At 52.8% G+C, this 21,200-nt stretch overlaps 3 protein-coding genes across 3 annotated transcripts; all 3 read left to right on the forward strand.

Annotated features, from left to right (window-relative positions):
- The first annotated feature begins 324 nt into the window (after positions 1-324).
- On the forward strand, positions 325-2,565 carry LOC120682432 (pentatricopeptide repeat-containing protein At5g09450, mitochondrial-like). Its single transcript, XM_039964346.1, has 2 exons — positions 325-715; positions 1,583-2,565. The coding sequence occupies exons 1-2, from the start codon at positions 395-397 to the stop codon at positions 2,498-2,500; spliced, it is 1,239 nt and encodes a 412-aa protein (XP_039820280.1). The 5' UTR covers positions 325-394; the 3' UTR covers positions 2,501-2,565.
- Positions 2,566-3,604: 1,039 nt separating this feature from the next.
- Positions 3,605-5,386, forward strand: LOC120683980 (E3 ubiquitin-protein ligase ATL6-like). Its single transcript, XM_039966065.1, has one exon. It carries the CDS (start codon positions 4,009-4,011, stop codon positions 5,197-5,199), a length of 1,191 nt encoding a protein of 396 aa, XP_039821999.1. The 5' UTR covers positions 3,605-4,008; the 3' UTR covers positions 5,200-5,386.
- A 12,392-nt stretch (positions 5,387-17,778) lies between these two features.
- Positions 17,779-18,475, forward strand: LOC120684025 (GPI-anchored protein LLG1-like). The gene is made up of 3 exons (XM_039966110.1): positions 17,779-17,860; positions 17,953-18,015; positions 18,108-18,475. The coding sequence occupies exons 1-3, from the start codon at positions 17,779-17,781 to the stop codon at positions 18,473-18,475; spliced, it is 513 nt and encodes a 170-aa protein (XP_039822044.1).
- The last annotated feature ends 2,725 nt before the right edge of the window (positions 18,476-21,200 follow it).

Here is a 21,200-nt window from a genome sequence, read left to right on the forward strand (position 1 = left end):
TATCAGGGGATAGAAGGCTAGAGACCCTACAGGAATAGAGGGTAGAGAAAGAGATTTGGAGAGCTTTTCAAAATAGGAGCTTTAGTAAAAAGTATGCTGAAGTGTATTTTTTTTTCTACCCCTAAATTTAAGATGATGACTTATCTAGAGGGTTCGCTGGATTTGCTCTTGGAACCGCTAGACCGAAATGAGTGTCATGTGTGGATTGTTGGCTTACTGCTGTGGCCCAACATTGCGTGGTTGAAGTCCAGCCCAACATTGCAGCCCAGACTGTCCAAGAAGCGACTTGCACGTCTCAGCCCTACAACGGTTGGCCCAGCAATGATAGAGAACACAGGACATTTCGCACGAACGGGGAAGAAATCACACGCCGGCGCACTTCGGACCGCACGAGATGGCGGCGGCGCTTCCCCGAGCCGCCGCCGCCCGCGCCAAGCGATCCGGCTCCGGCCTCCCCCTCCGCCTTTCCGTCCTCGCGGTGCGCGGGCCCTTCTCATCCGAGGCCGCGCCGACCCCTGCCCCCGCGGCCGCGGCTGGCGGCGAGGAGGACGGCGGCGACCTGCGCGGCCGCATCTTCCGGCTGGGACTGGCGAAGCGGAGCGCGACGGCGGCGCTCGAGAAGTGGTCCGGCGAGGGCCGCGCCGCCCCCGCCGCGGAGCTCCGCCGCATCGCGCGCGACCTCAGCCGCGTCCGCCGCTACAAGCACGCCCTCGAGGTTCGGTAGCCAGCTGAACAATCCCCTTCCGAGTTCCGATTGCTCTGCCTGCCTGCCAGGATTTATTGCGCTCTCCTGTGCAGAGCACTGAACTGTGGTGATGTGATCTGTTCCTTTCTGGTTTTGGAAATGGTTGTGACGTGCACGCGATGTAGGTTTATCTGGCTCAGTAGTTGAGATGGTTCGGTAGCCTGTTTGCTGACTTCTAGTCCCTAGGCAGATGAATCTGTCTCCATAAACAGGTCGAGTTTTCTAAACAGGTTTTATTGTGGATTAATCCTAACATTTGAAAGGAAATGATGTTACATATTTGCCATATTGAGCAGTATTTCTCTAGGAAGCTTTATTCCAAGCATGCAGGATTTGAATTGTATTTATGTGCTTTACCTTCCTTCCTCGTTGGAACTGATTAGGGTGGCTATGAAGATGCTAATATAGTCTTAGTGCTTCGGTATGATGGAAGAGGCTACAGATAGGATCTTATAATTAGGAATCAATATTATGCCAATTGAACTGTTCTCTGTACTTGTTATTGTGCCATTTTATGCTAACTTATATTGGCTATCAAGTTTTGTTGTGCAGCATAATGATCCATCTAATATTATCATTGTCTTATCTTATCATACTTCTGCCAAATGGTTTTGTGTGACAATCTTATATGATTACTTTTGCTAACCCATGAAAGAGCACTTCAGAATAACCATGCTATAGCTTGCAGCACCTATTCCTCCCCCCTTGTTTTATTTGGTTGTTTATGCTGATACCCAGGCACTACGATATATTTTGTCAATGATTGCTATCTTTTCCCCTTCTAGATTTTTTTTTTTTGCAAATTGCATCATCAATTATTAACTGCACGTTTTACAGGTAGCAGACTGGATGAAGACACATCATGAGTCTGATTTGTCTGGGAGTGACTATGGAATGCGCATTGACTTGATTACCAGAGTTTTTGGTGCCAATGCGGCTGAAGATTTCTTTGAGAAGCTTCCATCTGAAGCCAAATCGCTAGAAGCCTACACGGCACTTCTTCATTCCTATGCTCGATCAAAGATGACAGACAAAGCTGAAAGGCTGTTTGGGAGAATGAAGGATGCAAACCTGCCCATGGATGCCCTGGTTTATAATGAAATGATGACCTTGTACATTTCTGTTCGGGAGCTTGATAAAGTTCAGGTCATTGCCGAAGAACTACAAAGGCAGAATGTCTCCCCAGATCTTTTCACTTACAATCTCCGGATCAGTGCAGCAGTTGCTTCCATGGACCTCGAGGGCTTCAAAGGAATTCTCGATGAGATGTCAAAGGATCCAAACTCCAAAGAAGGATGGACGGTGTACCGGAAGCTTGCCGCTATTTACATTGATGCCAGCCAGCTTGTTGCCTCAGGAAATTCACTGGTGGAAGCCGAGGCAAAGATCAGCCAGAGTGAGTGGATAACCTATGATTTCCTCGTCCTTCTACATGCCGGCCTCGGCAACCTGGAGAGGATAAAGGACATATGGAAGTCGATGCTCATGACTTCTCATCGGATGACGAGCCGGAACTACATCTGCGTGATCTCCTCGTACCTGCTGTGCGAGCGGGTGAAGGACGCGGGGGAGATCGTCGACCAGTGGCAGCGGTCCAAGGCTCCGGAGTTCGACGTCTCCGCCTGCAACCGGCTGCTCGACGCGCTTCTGAACGCCGGCCTCACCGACACGGCGGAGAGGTTCAGGGAACTGATGCTGCAGAAGAGTTGCATACTGACGAGCAGGGCAACTGTAGCTGAGTGCAGTGATTGTTGATTTTCTTGGACTCGTGTTTGCTGTGCGATGAAGGAATAATAAAAGAGTTGCATACCGCCAATCTATTCGCACGTTTTTTTTTTCTATTTTGGCAAAGATACGTATCTGATCATATATTGCGAGGTCCGTGGCATGATGAGGCGCATTGAAAACTCTACGCTCGTCGACACCTTCTCGTGATCTTCCTAGCCTAGCCTAACTGCCTGTAGCTCTTGTTTAGCTTCCACAGACGACAGGTACAGCGACTGCACGCTGGCGGAAGCCACCACCGCCTGGTCTGCTGATCGCCTACTGCTTTGTCTCGTCTCACGTAGTAACGCTCCCCGTTCTCGCCACGAGGATGGTGATCGACTGACGGGTGCGGGTTGTTCCATGATTGTGCGTAACGAGACCGGTCGCAATCTACAGGTTTTTTTTTCAACTGTTTTTCGAGGCCTTTCTTGCCTCGGCAATCATCGCCGTGCTGCACACCTGCTCCGGTAACCCCCGAAGCTTCAGAATATTCGGGGTGTGGAACATGGCACACGCCAAAGCAGCCGGGCCTTCGTTTGGCGCAACGTGCCTCCCCGGGGTGACGCAGTGTCACGGTGATTTCTTTTTTTTTTTGTTTTGAAAAAGAAGTCACGCTCACGCTAAATTAGTCAAAAAATGATCCACCCAGATGTGGAAAGCCAGAAGCGGAGAAGGGGGTCGCGGGTTTGGAGTGAGCAACGCGCAGGGATCGGCAAGAAAGGAAGGCGGGCGAGCGGGCGAAGCATCCGCCGAACTCTGGAACCAAACGATGGGGGCGCGGCGTGAGGTGCCTCCCGGCGCAAGTGCCTGAAGCGTTGCGCGGTTTCACAGAGACTGTGCATCGAATCCACGCTGTCGGAGAGGCACATGAGTAGACCGGCTCGCGGAATCAGCTTGATTTGCGCTTCCTATCGTATGCTCCCCGTGGGCCGTGCAGCTTGACCACCAACGTAGCACTGACTAGTTTTTTTTTCATGTTTTCTAGCCTTATAGGCCTTTCTTCAGCTGCGTCACTGGGCACCTTCACCACACACACGGACACACCTCCTTTAGGTACCGGTAAACCTCCAAAACCTCTAGGATATTCCAAGGTCAAACACTCGGCACACGCCACGACATCCATTACTCAATCCAAAATGCTGTCAGTGCCTGCAGCCGCACCGCATCACGTTAGCCAGTGACACCGTTTTTTGTCAAAAGGAGCAGTCCAGGTGTAGGAAAAGGGGGACGAAAAAGGCACGTCTGGAAAGAGCAAAGAGGCGCCGAGCAGGCGAGCACCGCATCGCCGAGGAGAAAGAGCGGAGTGGGCGTGGGCGAGTCCCGGCCTGGGATTTTAGGGGGAGCGAGGCGAGCACGCCGACCGGACGACCGGTTCTTCGTGTCGTCAAAGCAGAGTCCCACCGCAGCGAGCAGGCCTCGGCGGCGGCGCGCTAGTGGAGCCGTTCCCCCCGAATTCCGTGCGCCCCCGCGTGCGGCGCGCTTGCCGCTTGGGGGCGATGATGGGGACGCGGGAGCTGCTCCTCGTCCTCTCCCTCCTTGGCGCCGGCATGGCCGTCGGCGACGCGCAGCCTCCGCCCTCGCCGCCGCCACAGCAGACGCCGCCGCCGCCGCCGCGGCAGACGCCGTTCGGGCGCACCATGTCGACGTTCATCACGGTGGCCATCAGCGTCTTCTTCTTCCTGCTCTTCGTCTGCGCGTACGTCAACCAGTGCCGCCTCGCGGACCCCGGCGCGCGCGGGGAGGCCGCGGCGGCGGCGGCGGCGGGGCCCGGGGGCGCGTCCGGGAGGGGGAAGCGCGGGCTGGACCCCGCGGTGGTGGCCACGTTCCCCATCGTGTCCTACAGGGAGGTGGTGGCGCACAAGATCGGCAAGGGCGTGCTCGAGTGCGCCGTGTGCCTCACGGCGTTCGAGGACGACGACGACCTCCGCCTGCTGCCGCACTGCTCCCACGCCTTCCACCCGGAGTGCATCGACCCCTGGCTGCAGTCGCGGGTCACCTGTCCGCTCTGCCGCGCCAACCTCGAGAAGCCGGCTCCGGCGGTCGCGCCCCCGTCGCCGCGGGAGCAGGTGGCGGTGGCGCAGCGCCGGCCCTCGCCGCCGCCGGAGGCCGTGGCGATTCCGGTGCTGGGCGAGGGCTCGGAGGATGAGGGGGACAGCGACGAGGACGACCGGAAGGAGGAGGCCATCGAGCTGGAGATGCTGCGCAGCGCGCGCCGCGCGGCGAGGATGCCGCGGTCGCACTCGACGGGACACTCGCTCTTCGCGGCGGCGGCCGCCGCCGCCGAGGAGGGCGACCACGAGCGGTTCACGCTGCGGCTCCCGGAGCACGTCCGGGAGCAGGTGCTCCGGTCCCGCCGCCTGAGGCACGCCACCAGCCTGATCAACCTCTCCGACATGAGCTCCGAGGGCAGCTTCCGAGGCGGACGCCGCCTGGGAGGAGGAGGAGGAGGAGGAGGAGGAGGAGGAGGAGGAGGAGGAGGAAGCTTCGGCAACGGCAACGGCAACGGCGGGAGCAGCCACGGCGGGCGCCGGTGGCAGTCGTTCCTGGCCCGGACGGTCTCGTGGGCGCGAGGCGGCGGCGACGGGTCGGTGCGGAAGGGGTGGGACGGGTCCACGAGGAGGGGAAGGGATGACAGCGAGTCCAGCCGGAAGGGCTCGCCCACGCCGCCGCCCGCGGGCCGGCCGTGACCGACGGCGCTACAGTGTGCTTTGCTTGACTGTAAAATTCGACAAGTTTGTGCTTCTTTTTTTCTTAATCATTTGAATTTATTTTTATGTCTAGGAATATTTGGCGATAGTGTGATAGTGGCCTGAATTTTGCTAAATTTTCTAGCTTTAGTTTACTGATGACAAGGAGAGTGACCAGTTCAGAGAACCGTGGAGTGGAGGGTTCTCACTTCTCTTGGGTTCTCCCTACGTGCCGTTCTTGACTCCCGATAGGCCGATATCCTCATCCTCCTTTCCATTCGGATTTCGAAGCGATAGCCTCTCTTTTTCCGGTAGGAGATTCGGCGTGAGTGGGAGAGGCACCATGTGTCGGGCGTCAGCTTTAAGCCAGATCATTTGCGCCGCTAACCATTCTTTAGCAGGGCCTTTGTCGGTAATGGGACTGCAAATCATGCTGCTACCGGCGTCCCTTTTCTTTTTGTCCCGGTTCGTGTCATTCTGACTTGATCCATTCGGGGACTAAAAAAAGAAAGAAAGAAACTTCGGGGGCACAACTAGGGTATAAAACAACGGGGAAGGTTCGTGTACTGGGCGGCGGCGACCGGCGTAAAGAAACGGCGAAGAAATTGTTAGAAATATTTATTGTGTGCTGAATTAGATTAACTGCGTGATTAGCGTGTGGCTTAGTTAGTTAATCCTATAATTAGCATCCTCTAATGATAGGACGCGTCTGTAGATAGGCCGCCTCCCCTTCCGAACAGGTGTGTCGATGTCCTTTGGACACATATGAATACATGTAATCACTGTTCACCACATTAACAAGAGAACTATTACATCCATTACACTTTACTTTTCACAGAAATGAGGTAGGATAAAAGGCGGGGCCGGTCCGGCCGTCGCGCCATTTTCAAAGGCGCCGCGTCGCGTAGTGGCGACGGGCTGCGCCTGTGCTGAGCCGTCGACGAGACGTCGCCGTGACCAGGACAGTTGGGTCTCTTGGCAGGCGGCGCCGGGACGAGGGATTTGTTTATTTGAAGAGGAAGGCAGCGGGTAAAAAATACAACACGTGTAATATTTATAGCAAATTTAGGATCTGATTTTGGGGCCTGATCAAATATAATTGATTCCTCAAATAAACTATCAGCAGCAGCCTTGCCTTCAGAGTTTGCAGACTTCCCTAGATCTTCCAAGGAATTTGCAGATCTTCCTAGGGATGTATATGCAGAACCTGAAGCAGAGGCTGTGTCTAGAACAACAAATGGGTCATCTACCATGCTAGCTGTTGATTTAGAAGTTGGAACCGGGGGCCTTCATTTTGTTATCACCAGTAACATTCCTGGAAAGTACAGTGAGCATGAGAAATTGTCATGAGCTATCACACATTAGTTTAGAAGAATTTGAAAAGTTATTGCAGCTAACTTTAAGAGAGAGGAAAGATGTCACTGATTTCACAATCTATTCATTCAATTACTACAATAGATGTGCATACACACAAGAGAGTTCAAGGGCCAATAATGTGATATACCACAGGGAATATGGAATTATACTTCTATTTAACAAGTCTGTAAAACTGTTTTACCATTCAAGCATTTCAATGGTTACTTAGTAAGGAAGCCTCCTCAAGTTCTCTTATCAATGAAGAACTTTCATGTGACATCACCAGGAGTTGAGTATATCAGTATTAAATCTAAAGACTAAAGCTACCTAGACATTATGGTATGACATATTAAAAAAGCTTCAACAATGGATTGCAGACACATGGCAACTAAGATTTCAGAGCTGAGCAAACTGCACTTAACATTTCACAATTCTACTGCAGACTCATGAGTCACAGTAATACCAGCCTCAGCCCTAGCAATAACTGTAAATTTCATCCACCAGACTACATTAAGAATTCCTTGATGAAAAATTGCAAGAACTTGCCTCTCTAAATGTAACACCCTAATTTAAATTCCAGTATTTAATAAATTTAATTGGCTTTATTTAATTTTCTAAGGTTTATTGTGTTAGACTTGCATTTAATCAAAAATTTTGTTCCTTAAGTAATTAAAATTTTATCATAGGTTTAAATTTTGGTGTTGCATTCATGCTGGTGCATAGTTTTAATTATTTGAGTGTGGTTTGAATTCAAATTTGTATTTGAATTCAAACTTTGTTTGAATTAGATTTGGAAAGAGAGAGTAAATAGAAATAGAAAAGAAGAAAAACCAGCCCAAACTCAAACCCAGTCCAGCAACCCTGGCCCAACCCTCTCCGCAGGCCCAACCCAGCAGCTCAAGCCATCCGGCCCACCCTTTCCCCCCGGGCCCAGCAACTCGCTTTCTAGCCCGCAACCCCGCGCGAGGCCTGCTCCACCCCGACCTACCAGCGCTTCAGCCCGCGGCCCGTTTTCCCACCCACACGGCCCAGACGTTCGCGGCCCAGTCTCCCGCAACGCGCCGGCCCGTTCCCCCGCTCGCACGCCAGCCCAGGCGACCGCGTTGCTCTCCCCTCTCTCGCTGCACCCTGGGCCCGCCTGTCGGCGCCGTTTCCTTCCCCGCGCCGCGCGCAACAGAGCCCCCAATCCCCGCCGGGGATTTCGCCGTCCTCCCTTATCGGGCGCGCATGCCCAGGCCTCACCGAGCCGCCCTACAAATAGTGCCCCACGCCCCTGGTTCTCCAACCCACCCCACAGGCGCCGCCTGCAAACCCTAGCAGCCGCCGGTCGCTCCGCCAGTAGCGCCGCCGCCGGTAAGTCCCTTGGCCGTCGTTTCACCTTGCCCGGTGCCGATCCCGTCCCCCTGACTCGTTGCACCGCTTCGCAGCACCATCCCGAGCCGGTCCGTGGTGATCTAGGGACCGGAGGAGTACGCCACCCCCCCCGGACCGCGAGCTCCGTCCAGCGGCTTCTCCCAAACACGTCGCCGGCGACTCTGCAGCAACCCCATCGACCAATCTTGAGCTCAGTAAGCCACATCCCGACCCTCCCTTCCTTTTGGACCAATAGTCGTAGCCCGTAGATCGCTCCTGGCCCCGGACCGCCGTCGCAGTCCACGCCGGCGAGGCTCGCCATGGCGCCGAGCCGCCTCCACGCCGTGCGCCCCTCTCCGCACCCCGCAGCCCCGCGTTATCCACTCCAGTGGATTACGCATGCAACCACGATGGTCCACGGCCAAACCCTGTCCTTAATAGCCCCCTGAAACGCCGGTTTAGCCACTCCGGCGACCTCCCCCGCCGCGGAGCAGAGCTCCGGCGGCGTTCCGCCGTCGCCGCCGCCGCAAAACACCCCAGCCCCTCGATCTAGGGCCGACGGCCTAGATTAGATCTAGGACCGAGCCACCCTGAGCCGTCAGATCTAGATCCAAGCGCCCTGAATCAAAGATAACGGTTCGGCCTGTGTTTTTTCCTTAAGAGCCCCTGAGGTTTTCTACAATCAACCCGCGGTCCAGCCTTAGTCAAAAATAATTACAGTGAGGCCCTGATTTTAGCGTTTTACCCCCTGAGCTTCTTAAGAATTGAACCCGCCGTCCACCCTTGGTAGTTTTACGTGTCAGACCCTGGATCTATAGTTTAATTATGTTTAGGCCCTCGGTTTTTGCAGAAAACCCCCTGGAACTTAGTTTTTCTCGCAGATAAGCCCCTAGAACTTGTTTTTAGCCTAGAATACGCGTTTTAGCTCCGTTTTTAGCGTTCTTTATATCCACGCGATCGTTGTAACGCTTAGAATAGTTTTAGCTTAGTTTTTCTTGCTGTTTTTATGTATTGATGTACTGTTTCTTAGTTTTTGTTAGTGTTTGCTTGTATGCTTATTATTGTGCATTGTTTTGGCCATGTGTTCGTGAGTAGACGTTGATCCATCTGAGGAGCCCCAGTACCAGTACCCGGAGCAGCCGTCTTCGGAGCAGTTTGAGCAGCAGCCAGAGCAGTACGAGGAAGGCAAGTGTAACATGAACAACCTATCACTTTTAAATACAATTTCATACTGCATTTTAATACTGTATGCCTATAAGGATTTCCTAGCCACTTTATATCCTTTATATATATCCTTTGGGTTGCATTTTGGTTAGTTATGCTAGGTTGCTGCGCTATAACACATTCTGGTCCTTTTTAATTAAATTGATTAATGGTTTACTTGAACTTAATTCTGAGAGTGGCCCTCTGTGTGGATGAGTGGCTCACGTCTCGTTAAAAGATGGTTTTTGTAGAAACATGGTTTAGGGGGCCAGCACGGTGCTTAGTGCTTGGTTGGCCACTCTCCATAAGGACCGGTTCATAGAGCGACAACCTGGGACAACAGCGCTACCACAAGGCTAGAATGGGATAGACTTGGCTTACTAATTAGGTCTTTTTGGTTTGGAGTAACTTACCTGCGAGGCAAGAGTAGTAAGCTTCAATAGTCCCTGCTCCTCCGGCTTGGTCTGTGCTAGGATTGCGCTCCGGTGCTGGTACCCCCGGAGGTGGGCCCCATCGTCGCTGACCTAACTCTCGCGGTTACGCCTTACCAACGAGATTCTTTGTAACGGCCTCGTAGTGAGTCACTAGTCATCTCACCTAAGGAAGTGTGATGAACCTCTGGTGTAGCTCACGACTTGTGGGTAAAGATGTGCAACCTCTGCAGAGTGTAAAACTGGTATACTAGCCGTGCTCACGGTTATGAGCGGCCCAGATCCTCCTTTTGATTAGTGGAGTTATCTCCTTCCGACGAGGGAGGTGCTTCTCGGGGTTTCCTTGGTGGTTTTGGTATGGTTCTCAGTAGTTTCATGATTAAACTTGATTAATTACTATGTAATTGGGTTAATGGTAATTCATCAACTCGTAGTAAATAGCTTTAATAAAATTTTGCCAAGACTTAAAAGCTAATGCAGTCAGTCAGCCAACCTTAGAGCCTCATAGTTTGTGTTATACTTGTTGAGTACAAGTTGTGTACTCACCCTTGCCTCTTCTCTACTTTTTCCTCTTGGCTACGCTACTGCTGCTCAGTTCCTGCCGACACGAGGGAGTTCGTCCAGCGCTACCAGGACTACGAGGACTTCTAGGCGTTCGTCTCCCAGTCGACGTCCCTGTGGTGCCCTGCTTCAGCTTCGGAGAGTCTTTATCGTATTTTGTACTTCGCTTCCGCTGTATCAGACATTTTGTCATTAATGTAATAAATAACTTTCGTATTCGCTTTATTATGTCTATTTACGTGATATGTGCTATGATATACTGTTCATTCTGTTGTATATACGTGTGACTTGATCCTGGCACGTATATGATTGCTCGGTTTATGTCCTTTTATAAACCGGGTGTTACACTAACTCATATTCCGCTTCGGCATACTTGTCGGGATTCATGAACTTCAATTGTTCACTGCAGCATGAACACATTAGAAAGTTATTAATATGTAAAGATTCCTATTTGGTTGAGGGCCTTGAATTTGGTATGTTCCAAATGCCCAGGGAATCCTATTTTTCCTGATTAGTTAATATTTTTTCAAGACTGGGCAGGAAAAATGTAAATTGAGAATGCAATGTGTTCAGGTTAAGCTCTTTTGGCCCTGTTTAGTTCCCAAAAAAATTCATACAGTACCCATCACATTGAATCTTTGAACACATACATGAAGCATTAAATGTAGTTGAAAAAATAACTAATTACACAGTCTAACTGATTATCACGGAATGAATCTTTTAAGCCTAATTAGTCGATGATTGGATATTATTTGTCAAGTAACAACGAAATGTGCAAACCAGTCAACTAATATATATTTAGTTGGCCAAATCCACTGCAAACTAGAATTAATAATAAAATCTCATGAGATCAAAATCTAAATTATATATATATAGGAATAGCAGCATCTTATTTCTCACAAAGTAGTATAACGCAGTATAATAACAAAGTAGAATTTTGCTTCAAACTGAAACTTGAACATTGAAGAAACAGAGCTTTCATGTCATGCATATGAGATCCTGGCAGAAATAAAAATTGACATCATATTCTCTTTGTGTTAGTATGTCTGAAGGGATATATTAAAGCACTACAGTCTTAGCAAGTTTCTTCCATCTAAATAATTTTCAAGCTCAACTTACTGTATTTGGATTTGGATCAAGAATTCTACGAATCAGTCTTAGCAAGTTTGGTGCAAAGCCATGAAAGTATCAGCTGCAATACTAAAGATTTTGTATGGTGCAAGTTTGGTGCAAAGCCATGAAGACAAGTTCATGAGGATGAATGACTTAGTATGACACAAACATGATTTCTCAAAGTAGAATCAGCTGCAATACTAAAGATTTAGTATATTCTTGAAAACAAAGATGCAGGCCTTGCACTAATATACTCTACAAGCCTCTCCCTACCTATAGAGCCTCAACAGATAACCAAATCAAAAGAAACTATTCCTAGTTGCAACAAATAGGATTTAGTGGCAGTCCATTTTGACTTGTGAAGGGGACACATGAAACAGAAACACTTTAAGAAACGTAGTGACTAATCAACCTGCATACAAATGATGAAAGGTAGTGACTAATCAATACTTTAAGAGCACTGGATCCATGGTTACCATCACTTCCTTCTTTCGTCAATCTTGGAAGAAGCTCATCAAATATTTCGAAAAGACACAAAAATAAAGTGCTAGGTTCAAGTAGGTACCTGCAATTCCCTTTATTAACCTTTTTTGCACATTCTGGCAAATTGCATGCAAGCTACAGATAAAAGTAGTTATCTCAGTTTTCATATGATTTTTAAATGATAATCAAATCTATATGAGTTCAGACATCCTGCAACCGGTCTCATTACTTGAAACCCGGTGGCTTCTTCAGGCATGCTGCATCAAAATATTTTTACCTGTCAATAATTGTATTCAAAATATTTTGCAATCATTTTCAGGCAAAGAAAATCCCCATCCTCCTAGACAAGATATGTTTGCCAAGGGAAGGTACCAATATGGATACTGCACAACCAATTGATAGTATAAAGTATAAACAATGGTAGGGAAATTGACGCTGGTTGAACTTGCACAAGAAAAGGATCTCTATGGATCTATCTAGGACCAAAAAAAGATTGACAGAGGACCATCTTCTTCCATAAGAGCACCAAAGAGGACTATCTCTTGCTCTATCAAGGACAACCAACAAACTGATATGCGATGGAAACAGACTGAAACGTAGAGCAAGTGCAGATGACATCAAGCTTTACTGTACCCCTAGACACCGAGCAGCTTCCAGAGCAACTCACGGACTCCAACTCCTCTAGCCGAGCACCATCCCTTCCCTCCAAGCATTTCAACCCACGCCAAGCAAGCACACTCCATCCTTCATGAACTCTAACAACTACAGAACCGATATATGTCCTGATAATCGATCATAAAAAAAAGAATATTGCCACGAACAATAAATCCATGTTACCCTAATCAAAATGTTACTCGAATGTTAGCAGGCATTGCTAAACAATGTAGAACGATAGAGGAATGCAGAACCGAATTGCATAATGAAAATCCCCAAATCTCCCAAACCCTAACCCTAAGATTGAGGAAATCCTCACCTTTGTGAGAACATGGAGTTGCAGGCAGGGCACTCCAGCAGCTCGTGCACGCTGGTCGCCGGCGGGCCCCCGCCTGCTCATCCCGTGGAGCCGCGACAGTAGCAGCAGCAGCAGCCGCCGGTCCGGCCCCGGCATGGTGTGCTCCCTTTCCTCCCCGCCGGATCCTTCCTCCATCTCCAGCGCCACCACCACGAGGGCGTCCCTGGTCAGCAAGGTCAACGCGCACGCCGACGGCCGGGCTATGGACGACGCACGCGCCGGCTGCCGGGCAGAGCGGATCCACTCCGCAAGGGACGGAGCGGATCGGAGGGGGGCACAGCGGCCGTGGCGCGCACGGTGTCCGCGCGCCTCCCGCCGGCCGTGCGCTGCGCACACCGGCCGTGAGGCACGCACGCGCCGGGCAGCGCCCCACGCAGCGGGGCATGCACGGACGTCCATGCAGGGCCGCAGCCCACGGCACGGGGCACGCACACGCCGGGCGCACGCTGCACGGCCGAATGGAAGAGCCCCTTGAACCGCCCCGGACGGCGGCGGGCACGGCCGGTCGGCGGAGGAGCCCCTTCCTCCGGCCCGGACTGCGGCGGGCATGGGCGGCCGGCGGAGGAGCCCTTCCTCCACCCCGGACGGCGGCATTTCCGGGCGGCGTAGGATGCCTCGGATGGCAACGTGCCCGGCCGGCGGAGGAGCCCCTTCAACCGCCTCGGACGGCGGCATGCCCGGCCGGCAGCGGAGGCGACGGCGGACCAGAAGAGGAGGAGGCGGCGGACCAGAGGAGGAGGTTGGGGGGCTCGCACGCCGGCTGTGCCTTGGCCCTCGTGGCGGCCGCCGTGGCCAAGGCGAGGAGGCCGAGCAGCAATGCAAAGTGGCGGAGGGGGCACTCCATGGGGGCGGGGTGGGGGGCGAGGGCCTCTCGCTTGCTAGGGTTTGAGGGTGGAGGGCTCGGCGCTGGGTAGGGAGGAAGGCTCTCGGGAGCGCAACGCCAATTTTGGGAAGAAAATGAGTGTGGGGTTGGGGGCGATTCGAACGCGGGGCGCGTCAGAGGGGCGGGCGCGCGGGGGGCGCGGGCGATGGGGTGTCCGCTTCAACGCACGTTGTAGCGGATGATCCTTAAAACCTGAGCCGCCGGATTTTTACAGAGGTGAGATTGCGGGTGCAATATGTTTGGTGCACATCTTGGAGAGTCTCTCAGCGGGGGGACGATTTTTGGGGTGGACGTAGTCTAATTCAATCGGTCCCTTATAGGATGGATGAAACTAGGGGTGGAGCTGCATGCAGCTATCGGTTCGATGAAATTTGCCAAATTTAATAAAAACTTACTATTTACAATGTTTATCCATATGTCCAATCTCAGCTTTCTCGTCTGGCTTCGCCCCTGTCTGAAAACGTGCTAGAGCGGCGGCGAAGCCATCACCTATGGCTGGGCAAATTACCCGATACCCAAAACCCAAACCCGAGAAACCCGAACCCGAAAAACCCGAGCCCGAAAAACCCGAACACTACTTCAGGTAGCAAGACACGGTACCCGAAATTATAACGGGTAAATCGGGTTTAGGAGCCCGGTACCCGAACACCCGAACAGACCCGAACATCCGATCAGCACAGATATTTACTCGGCTTCGTGATTCATCCATCCACTCTCTCCATCCCGTCTCCCGAGCCTTCCCCTCGCGCGTCCCGTCCTCTCCCACTTCTCTCTCTCGATCCCGACCGTGGCGCCGCCGCTCCCACCCCCTGGCGGGCCCCTACCTCCGGCGCCGCTCCCGCCGGCCGCGCTCCCGAGCGCCGTCCGCCCCCGGCCCCCGCCACCCCCTACCACCACCCGCACAGAGGTCGCGAGGCCGCCGCTGGTGACCACGGCACCGCCGGTGCCGTGAGGCCGCCCCTCCGCCGTCGCCGGAGTCCGCGCCATCGCCGAGTGCCCCGCCGCCGTCCGCGACGGCTCGCTCTCCGCCTATCTCGGCTGCGACGCCGCCACCGTCGCGGGCTCCGCGAGGCACTTCCTCGAGGGCCTCAGGGCGTTGCTCGCGTGCAGCGCGGCCGTCGAGGAGCTCAAGCGCCTCGCGGGGCCCGGCGGTGACCTCGACATGTTCGTCAAGGTGCTCCACATCGACACCGCTCGCGGCGACGAGATGGAGGTCGACGGCGTCGCGCGCGACGATACTCTGAGTTTGGTTGATGCAGATCTGAGTGGAGTTTATCGGATAGTTCGGGTAAACCCGAACGCGAATCCGAAATTTCGGGTACGCGAAATGTCGGGTTCTGGTTTGTGTCAGCAAATTTCGGGTTCCAATTTTCAAAACCCGAAATTTTAAAAGCCTAAAAAACCCGACTCGAAATTTTCGGGTAACCCGAACGCGCAGCCATACCACCACCTGATTTGCTGCCCGCCGGCGAGGTGCGAGTGCCGTGGACGCATCGTTGCAGGCACCAAGCGGCCGGTGCAGGCAGGCAGTTCCTCGGTCATGCGTTCGTCATGCATGATCTTTGTCTGGGCGGCAGTGGCACTAGCTGGTCTCGAAACCCTGGCGGTGCGCACAGGCCAGAACGCCAAGGCCGAGCTGCCTCTGCGGTCCTATTTGATTTGTGCAGTAGCACACGTAGTACAAACTTTGACCAATAATTAGTGGTACTAAATAAAAACAGTTTACAAAATTAACTTCACAACTCCTGCGCTACTTCGCGAGATGAATTTAATGAGACCTTTGACCGCACGATTAGAGGTTGGTTACTATAGCATTACTGCTACAATCATCGATTAATTACTATCATTAGATTCGTCGCGAAAAGTTACACTCATCCGTGAAAAAGTTTTGCAAATAAACTTCATTTAGCACTCCATACATGCAAAATTCTTTTGTAGCGCGAGTGAAACCAAACAGGTATAGTTGGCCATTCGGGCAGCCCGGCCCGGCCCTGGCCCAATTGCGCTGCGGGCCGTGCCGTGCTTGCCCACAGGCTCCCCTGGCGGCCCAGGCACGAGCCCACAGGCCACTTTCGTGCCGGGCCAGCCCGAGACAGCCTGGCCGAACAACAGATGTCGGGCCGCTCAAAGCCCTCAAGGAGTAGAGGCCAGAGGCGACGAGGCGGCGGCGGTCAGCGCCCGGCGGCGGCGGAGCCGAGGAGGAGGCGTCCGGCGGGGCGGAGATGAGGATGTTGCGTAGATGAGGAGCAGCGGTTGGCGGGGCGGAGATGACGAGGCGGCGGCCGGCGAGGCGGAGCCGAGGAGCGGCAGCCGACGGGGACAGCGTTCGGGGCGGGGGCCGGCCGGCCGGAGAGCCGGAGGGGCGCTGCGCCGCCTGCGCGGGGGCCGGGGTGGGGGGGCACTGAGTCGCTGGCGCCCTGAGCGCTGTGTGTGCGGACGGGGTGGTTCGGGGCGGGTCTTGGGTTTGGAGTGTGTGTGGGCTGTGGGGGGTGCTGTGTGATGGGTTGTGGAGTTAGCGGGCCACCTACGGGCCGGCCTGCTAACTCCGTGCCGGCCCGTGCCGTCCCATGGGTGGGGGTCAGCCCAAGCCCGAGAACGGCTTGGACCGGACCGGGCTGTGTTTGAGCCGGGCCAAAATTGTTGTGCTTGGGCCGGGTCTGTGGGCTTCGGGCTGCATGGCCATCCATACAAACAGGGCGCATTGTGGTGCGAGCGCAACTGTTCGACGCCCGTAACCGGACAGTCGCTGCGGCGCACCGGGCTGACGTCGGTCAGGGATGGCCCTTGGCAGCAGCACGTTCGGGCGGATCAGCGTGATCCAGATTGCAGGCAAACACACACACACGCAGCAAAACAAGCTGCTGGTCCACCACCACCACGGCATGCCCAAAGAGTACCAGGGGGCCCAATTCCAAGGCCCAAACGAGACGACGAACAGAGGCACAAGCCCATTCTGGCGTCTCAACTAGCAGTAGTTATTACTGGTTCGGTTTCAATTTCATGCTAGGGGTACCTCTGATTTCTTTTTCTATTTTTAACCCTTTTCTAAGAATATTTTAACACTAATCTGATCCAAACTTAGGGTGTGTTTAGTTGGTGAAAAAATTTGGATTTTGATACTGTACCACATTTCGTTTTTACTTGACAAATAATGTTCAATTATGAACTAATTAGGCTTAAAAGATTCAGCTCGTGCTAATCAGTTAGACTGTGTAATTAGTTATTTTTTAACTATATTTAATACTCCATGCATGTGTCTAAAGATTCGATGTGAATGGTACTGTGCAAATTTTTTTGGAAACTAAACAGAGCCTTATTTACATATGGTAAACCATTTGATCACGTCAGATGGAGTGGCGCGACAAACAGGCTCTCTCTCTCCCACCCTTTCCCTTCTCCTCTCCCTCCCACTCTTTCCCTCCCTTGCTCGAGTTCTTGCAGCCCTATGCGCCGATAACTCATGTTGCTGTCTCGACGCAGATGATCAATCAGCTTCTGTAGTTGCTACCAGTAGCCTCCTTCTATTTATACACTCTGATCTCCATGGGCTACAAGAATGACATAGCTTTTGCCGTGCCACCCTCTCTGTAGATGCAAGAATGCAGCAGTTACAGAAGCTTCTTCACAAACATTTCTGACCGTCCAAAAACATCTCTGTAGTTGCCAAGGTGATAGTTCCTTGGGGGAGAAGTTCGAGTTGCCGCTCTGGCTTGCAGCGGGCCGCAGCTTCGGCGTGGCACAGCGTTGGAGACGACGGCACAGTTTGCGGTGGCTTACTTTCGGCTCCTCTCCCTGGTTGTGGCGGTGTAGCGTTTTGTTATGTGCGTTGTGTGCGTTGTTTATGTGGTGGTGGTCGCTTCGGCGTGTGATGTACAATTACTTTTTTCTTAAACGACAGAGCAGTGCTCCTGCTATCTTTTCAAAAAAAAAACACCTGCTATTTTGGGAACACTCCATGCCCATTTGGACACGCCCCACGCGCGCGCCAGCGCCAAACTCTTGCCGCATGCTCCGCGTCTTCCTCCCTCTACCTCCCGCATGTCAGCATCGGTTAACCCACCTCACGTCCTCTGGGCCCATCGCCACACCTTCCTCCGCTTTTCCCTCCCTCCCTTTCTCTTCCACGGACACACCGGAGGAGGAGTAGGGCCATCGATCCAACCGGGGAGGAGGCGTGGCCAGCGATGGGTCTCCACAGGGGCATCGCGCTACGCGCGGCCGTGCTCGCCGCCGTCCTCGGCTTCGCAGCTGCCGGGTTCATCTCAAGTCGGTCGCATTCCGTTACGGTGTCGCCGATCCGCTTCTAGGTTCGCGGTTCGATCTATACTAAAGCAGTCGCCGTTCCGCCGTGGATGTAGATGACGCGCTGCTGGAGCACGGGCACGCCGCCACCGGCCGGAGCCTGCTGCAGGCCAAGAAAGGTGAGCTTGTGCTGCCGTCTCTCGTCTCGATCCGTCCGGTAGGCCGTTTGATCTCTGGGCTTCTGCCGCGAACGGTTGATTCCCCACTGTAGATTGCCCGGTGAGCTTCGAGGACGCCAACTACACGATCATCACGAGCCGGTGCAAGGGCCCGTTGTACCAGCCTAGCCTGTGTTGCGGCGCACTAAAGGACTTTGCGTGCCCTTACTCCACCTACATCAACGATGTCACCACCAACTGTGCCTCCACCATGTTCAGCTATATCAACCTCTATGGCAAGTACCCGCCGGGCCTCTTCGCCAACACCTGCCATGAGGGCGACAAGGGCCTATCATGCCCAGAGGACACGCCGCAGGTGCAGCCGGGACAGAAGGCCTCTGGCGCGGCTATTGTCATCGCCCAGGCTGCGGCCATGGCGGTGGCGGCCGCGCTGGCCGTGTCATTGATCATGTCGTGCTGAGACTGATCATGTTGTGCCGAGACCAGAACAGGGTTTTAAAAAACGACCGGACCGGCCTAACCGCCGCCCTCCGGTACCGGTTTACCGGACCGGTTAGGCCGGTAACCGGTGGAAACCGGTTGAATTCAAATCCAAATTCAAATAAATTCAAAAACTCCCATGCAACCGGTTCCGACCGGTTTACCGGCCGGTTTTACCGGTTTGAAATTCAAAAGCTCCCGTGCAACCGGTTTACCGGCCGGTTTGACCGGTTTACCGGCCGGTTTGACCGGTTTGATCGGTGGGCCTTCATGGGCCGGCCCATTTTTTTTCTTTTTCTTTTTTGATTTAACTTTAAATTCCCACAAACTATACTAAATGAATGAATTTTTGAGAAAATTTGACACCATTAGATTCATCACACCTTGAAGTATTTTTAGGAATTTTTTGGGAATTTTTCATTTTTTGAATTCAAATTTAAAATTTGAATTTTGGCCGGTTGGGTACCGGTCGAAACCGGAACCGGACCGGACCGGTTTGACCGGTAACCGGTCAAACCGGACCGGTTCCCACCGGTTAGGTTAACCTTGGACCAGAAGCTATGGGGTCATTACTGTGTACCAACTGTGTGCTTCTGTACCTCTTGCTGTTAGAGATTTTTTCCTAATTTTTAACCTTTTTAAAGAATATTTTAAAACTAACCCGATCCAAATTTTATTTACACGGAGTAGCATGTTTGATCGTGCCGGGCCAGGTGGCGTGATATGCAGTCTTTATCGCGCCACATGCAGTGATGCGGGCCACCACGCTAGCAACTCGAGCTAGTGTGACGCCCTACGTGGTGGGCCTCTACTGTCGCTCCGGTCCGGCCGGTGCAACAGGCCCGATGTACCGGCCACCACTATTTTCCTTCTCCTCTCCCTCCCACTCTTTTCCCTCGCGCTTGCTTGAGTAGAGCCCCTGCTGCTCCGCCGCCGGTGGCTGCCTCCCCCCATCCCTCCCAAACCCGGCAACTTTAGGTGTGAAAAGTGAGGGAAAATGTTCCCCACTGCTTGGCCAAGGTATTTTCCTTTTTTCCCTCCATTTTCCGGTTGATTTAGTAGATATTATATGAAATTAGTGCATAGATTTTGAATAGGTTATTTAAAAAAAAACTAAGTATATGAATGTTTGTGTTGGATCGGATGTTTAGATCAAAGGTAGGTGATACTCTGCTCGTGATTTTGATGTGTAGAATATTTTTTATATGTATTAAGTTGTGAAGTTAGTCAAATTGTATAGTTGTGAAGTTATCTGCTACCGCCACTCTCAAAGCAAGGTCTTGTTTAGATGTGAAAAGTTTTGTATGTAAAGTATTGTACAACTTTCGTTTGTATTTGGTAATTATTGTCTCGTCATGGGTTAATTAGGCTCAAAAGATTTGTCTCGCAAATTATAGTCAAACTGTGTAATTAGTTATTTTATTTAGCTACATTTAATAATTTATGCAAGCGTTCAAAGATTTGATGTAATGGAGAATCTTATAAAATTTTGGAATTTTGAGTGCATTTAAAAAAGGACCAAAGTATGCACACAATACCGTCTTCACCCCTGGAGTCGCTATCTATGACAAGGCAAAATTTGTTGGTGGACACCATTAAAGTGTGATTTTTGCTCGAGACCACTAAAAAACTTAGTCTGTGACAAGGGACACTACAAAATTGGATCTCTTTGCGGGAAGACACCGCACCCATTATACTAGTGAATTTAATTGGAGAGCAACGCGAAATGACAAGTTTACCCTGCTGTCTTATCCTCTCCCACACGGAGAACCCATCCACGGGCCTCTCTCCTTGCTCACGAACCAAGAGGCGGCGCGACTCCTTCCCGGCGGCCGGCGGCCGGCGGCGGCTCTCCTTCGCCTGCAGGTCACGCTCCTCCCAGATCACGCTCGGCGACGCGCAGCAGATCTGACGCACCCCGGCCGGCCGGGGAAGCGCGGCGCGCTGGGCGTCGAGAAGGTGCCTGTTACTGCTTCCATTGCGGTCCTGACTCCCGACGGCGGCCAAGCAACAGGCGGGGGTGCATGAGGGAGAGCACCGGCGTCGAGCCGTAGGCGGGGAGGCCACACGTGCATGCGCCGCGTCGGCCGTGGTGGAGCAGCGGTGCTGGGGCAGTGACGGTGCTCGGGCGGCCGCTAGCAGGATCGGCGGGCGCAGAGGAGCGGGGTCGGGTGTGGCCGCCGGCGCGGTCGGCAGTAGGGTAATCTCGTCACTTTACATGGCTCTCCAATTAAATTCAATAATATAATAGATGTGGTGTCTCTTAGCAAAGATCCACAATTTTGTGGTGTCCCTCAGCAAAGATAGAGAATTTTAGTGGCATGTGGCAAAGACCTAATTTTAAAGACTGACTTCAACAATATAATGCAAAATGGGAAGGCAGTCGCGAGTTTGCCTCGCGTGAACAGTAAATTTGGGAGAGGCAAAAACTTCGTCTCTCCAACAACGAAAGCAAAAACCGCGGGAGAGGCAAAAACTTGAGCACGCACGCACGCCGCGTGGTCGCCGGGATCCGCCGTCAGAGCTCGCTCGCGGGCCACGGCGACGCGGACCTCGCCCGCCCAAGGCGGCGCTGCACGCACGCAGAGCTCGCCCGCGGACCCAGCCTCCCCTGCTCCTCGGCGTCGTCTGCTCCTGCACGGCGGCGCAGAGCTCGCCTGCCCGCGCTCCGCGTCGCCCGCCCAAGGCGGCGGCCGGGGAGGGAG

The sequence above is a fragment of the Panicum virgatum genome, chromosome 7N (assembly GCF_016808335.1).
Source record: "Panicum virgatum strain AP13 chromosome 7N, P.virgatum_v5, whole genome shotgun sequence".
NCBI lineage: Eukaryota > Viridiplantae > Streptophyta > Magnoliopsida > Poales > Poaceae > Panicum > Panicum virgatum.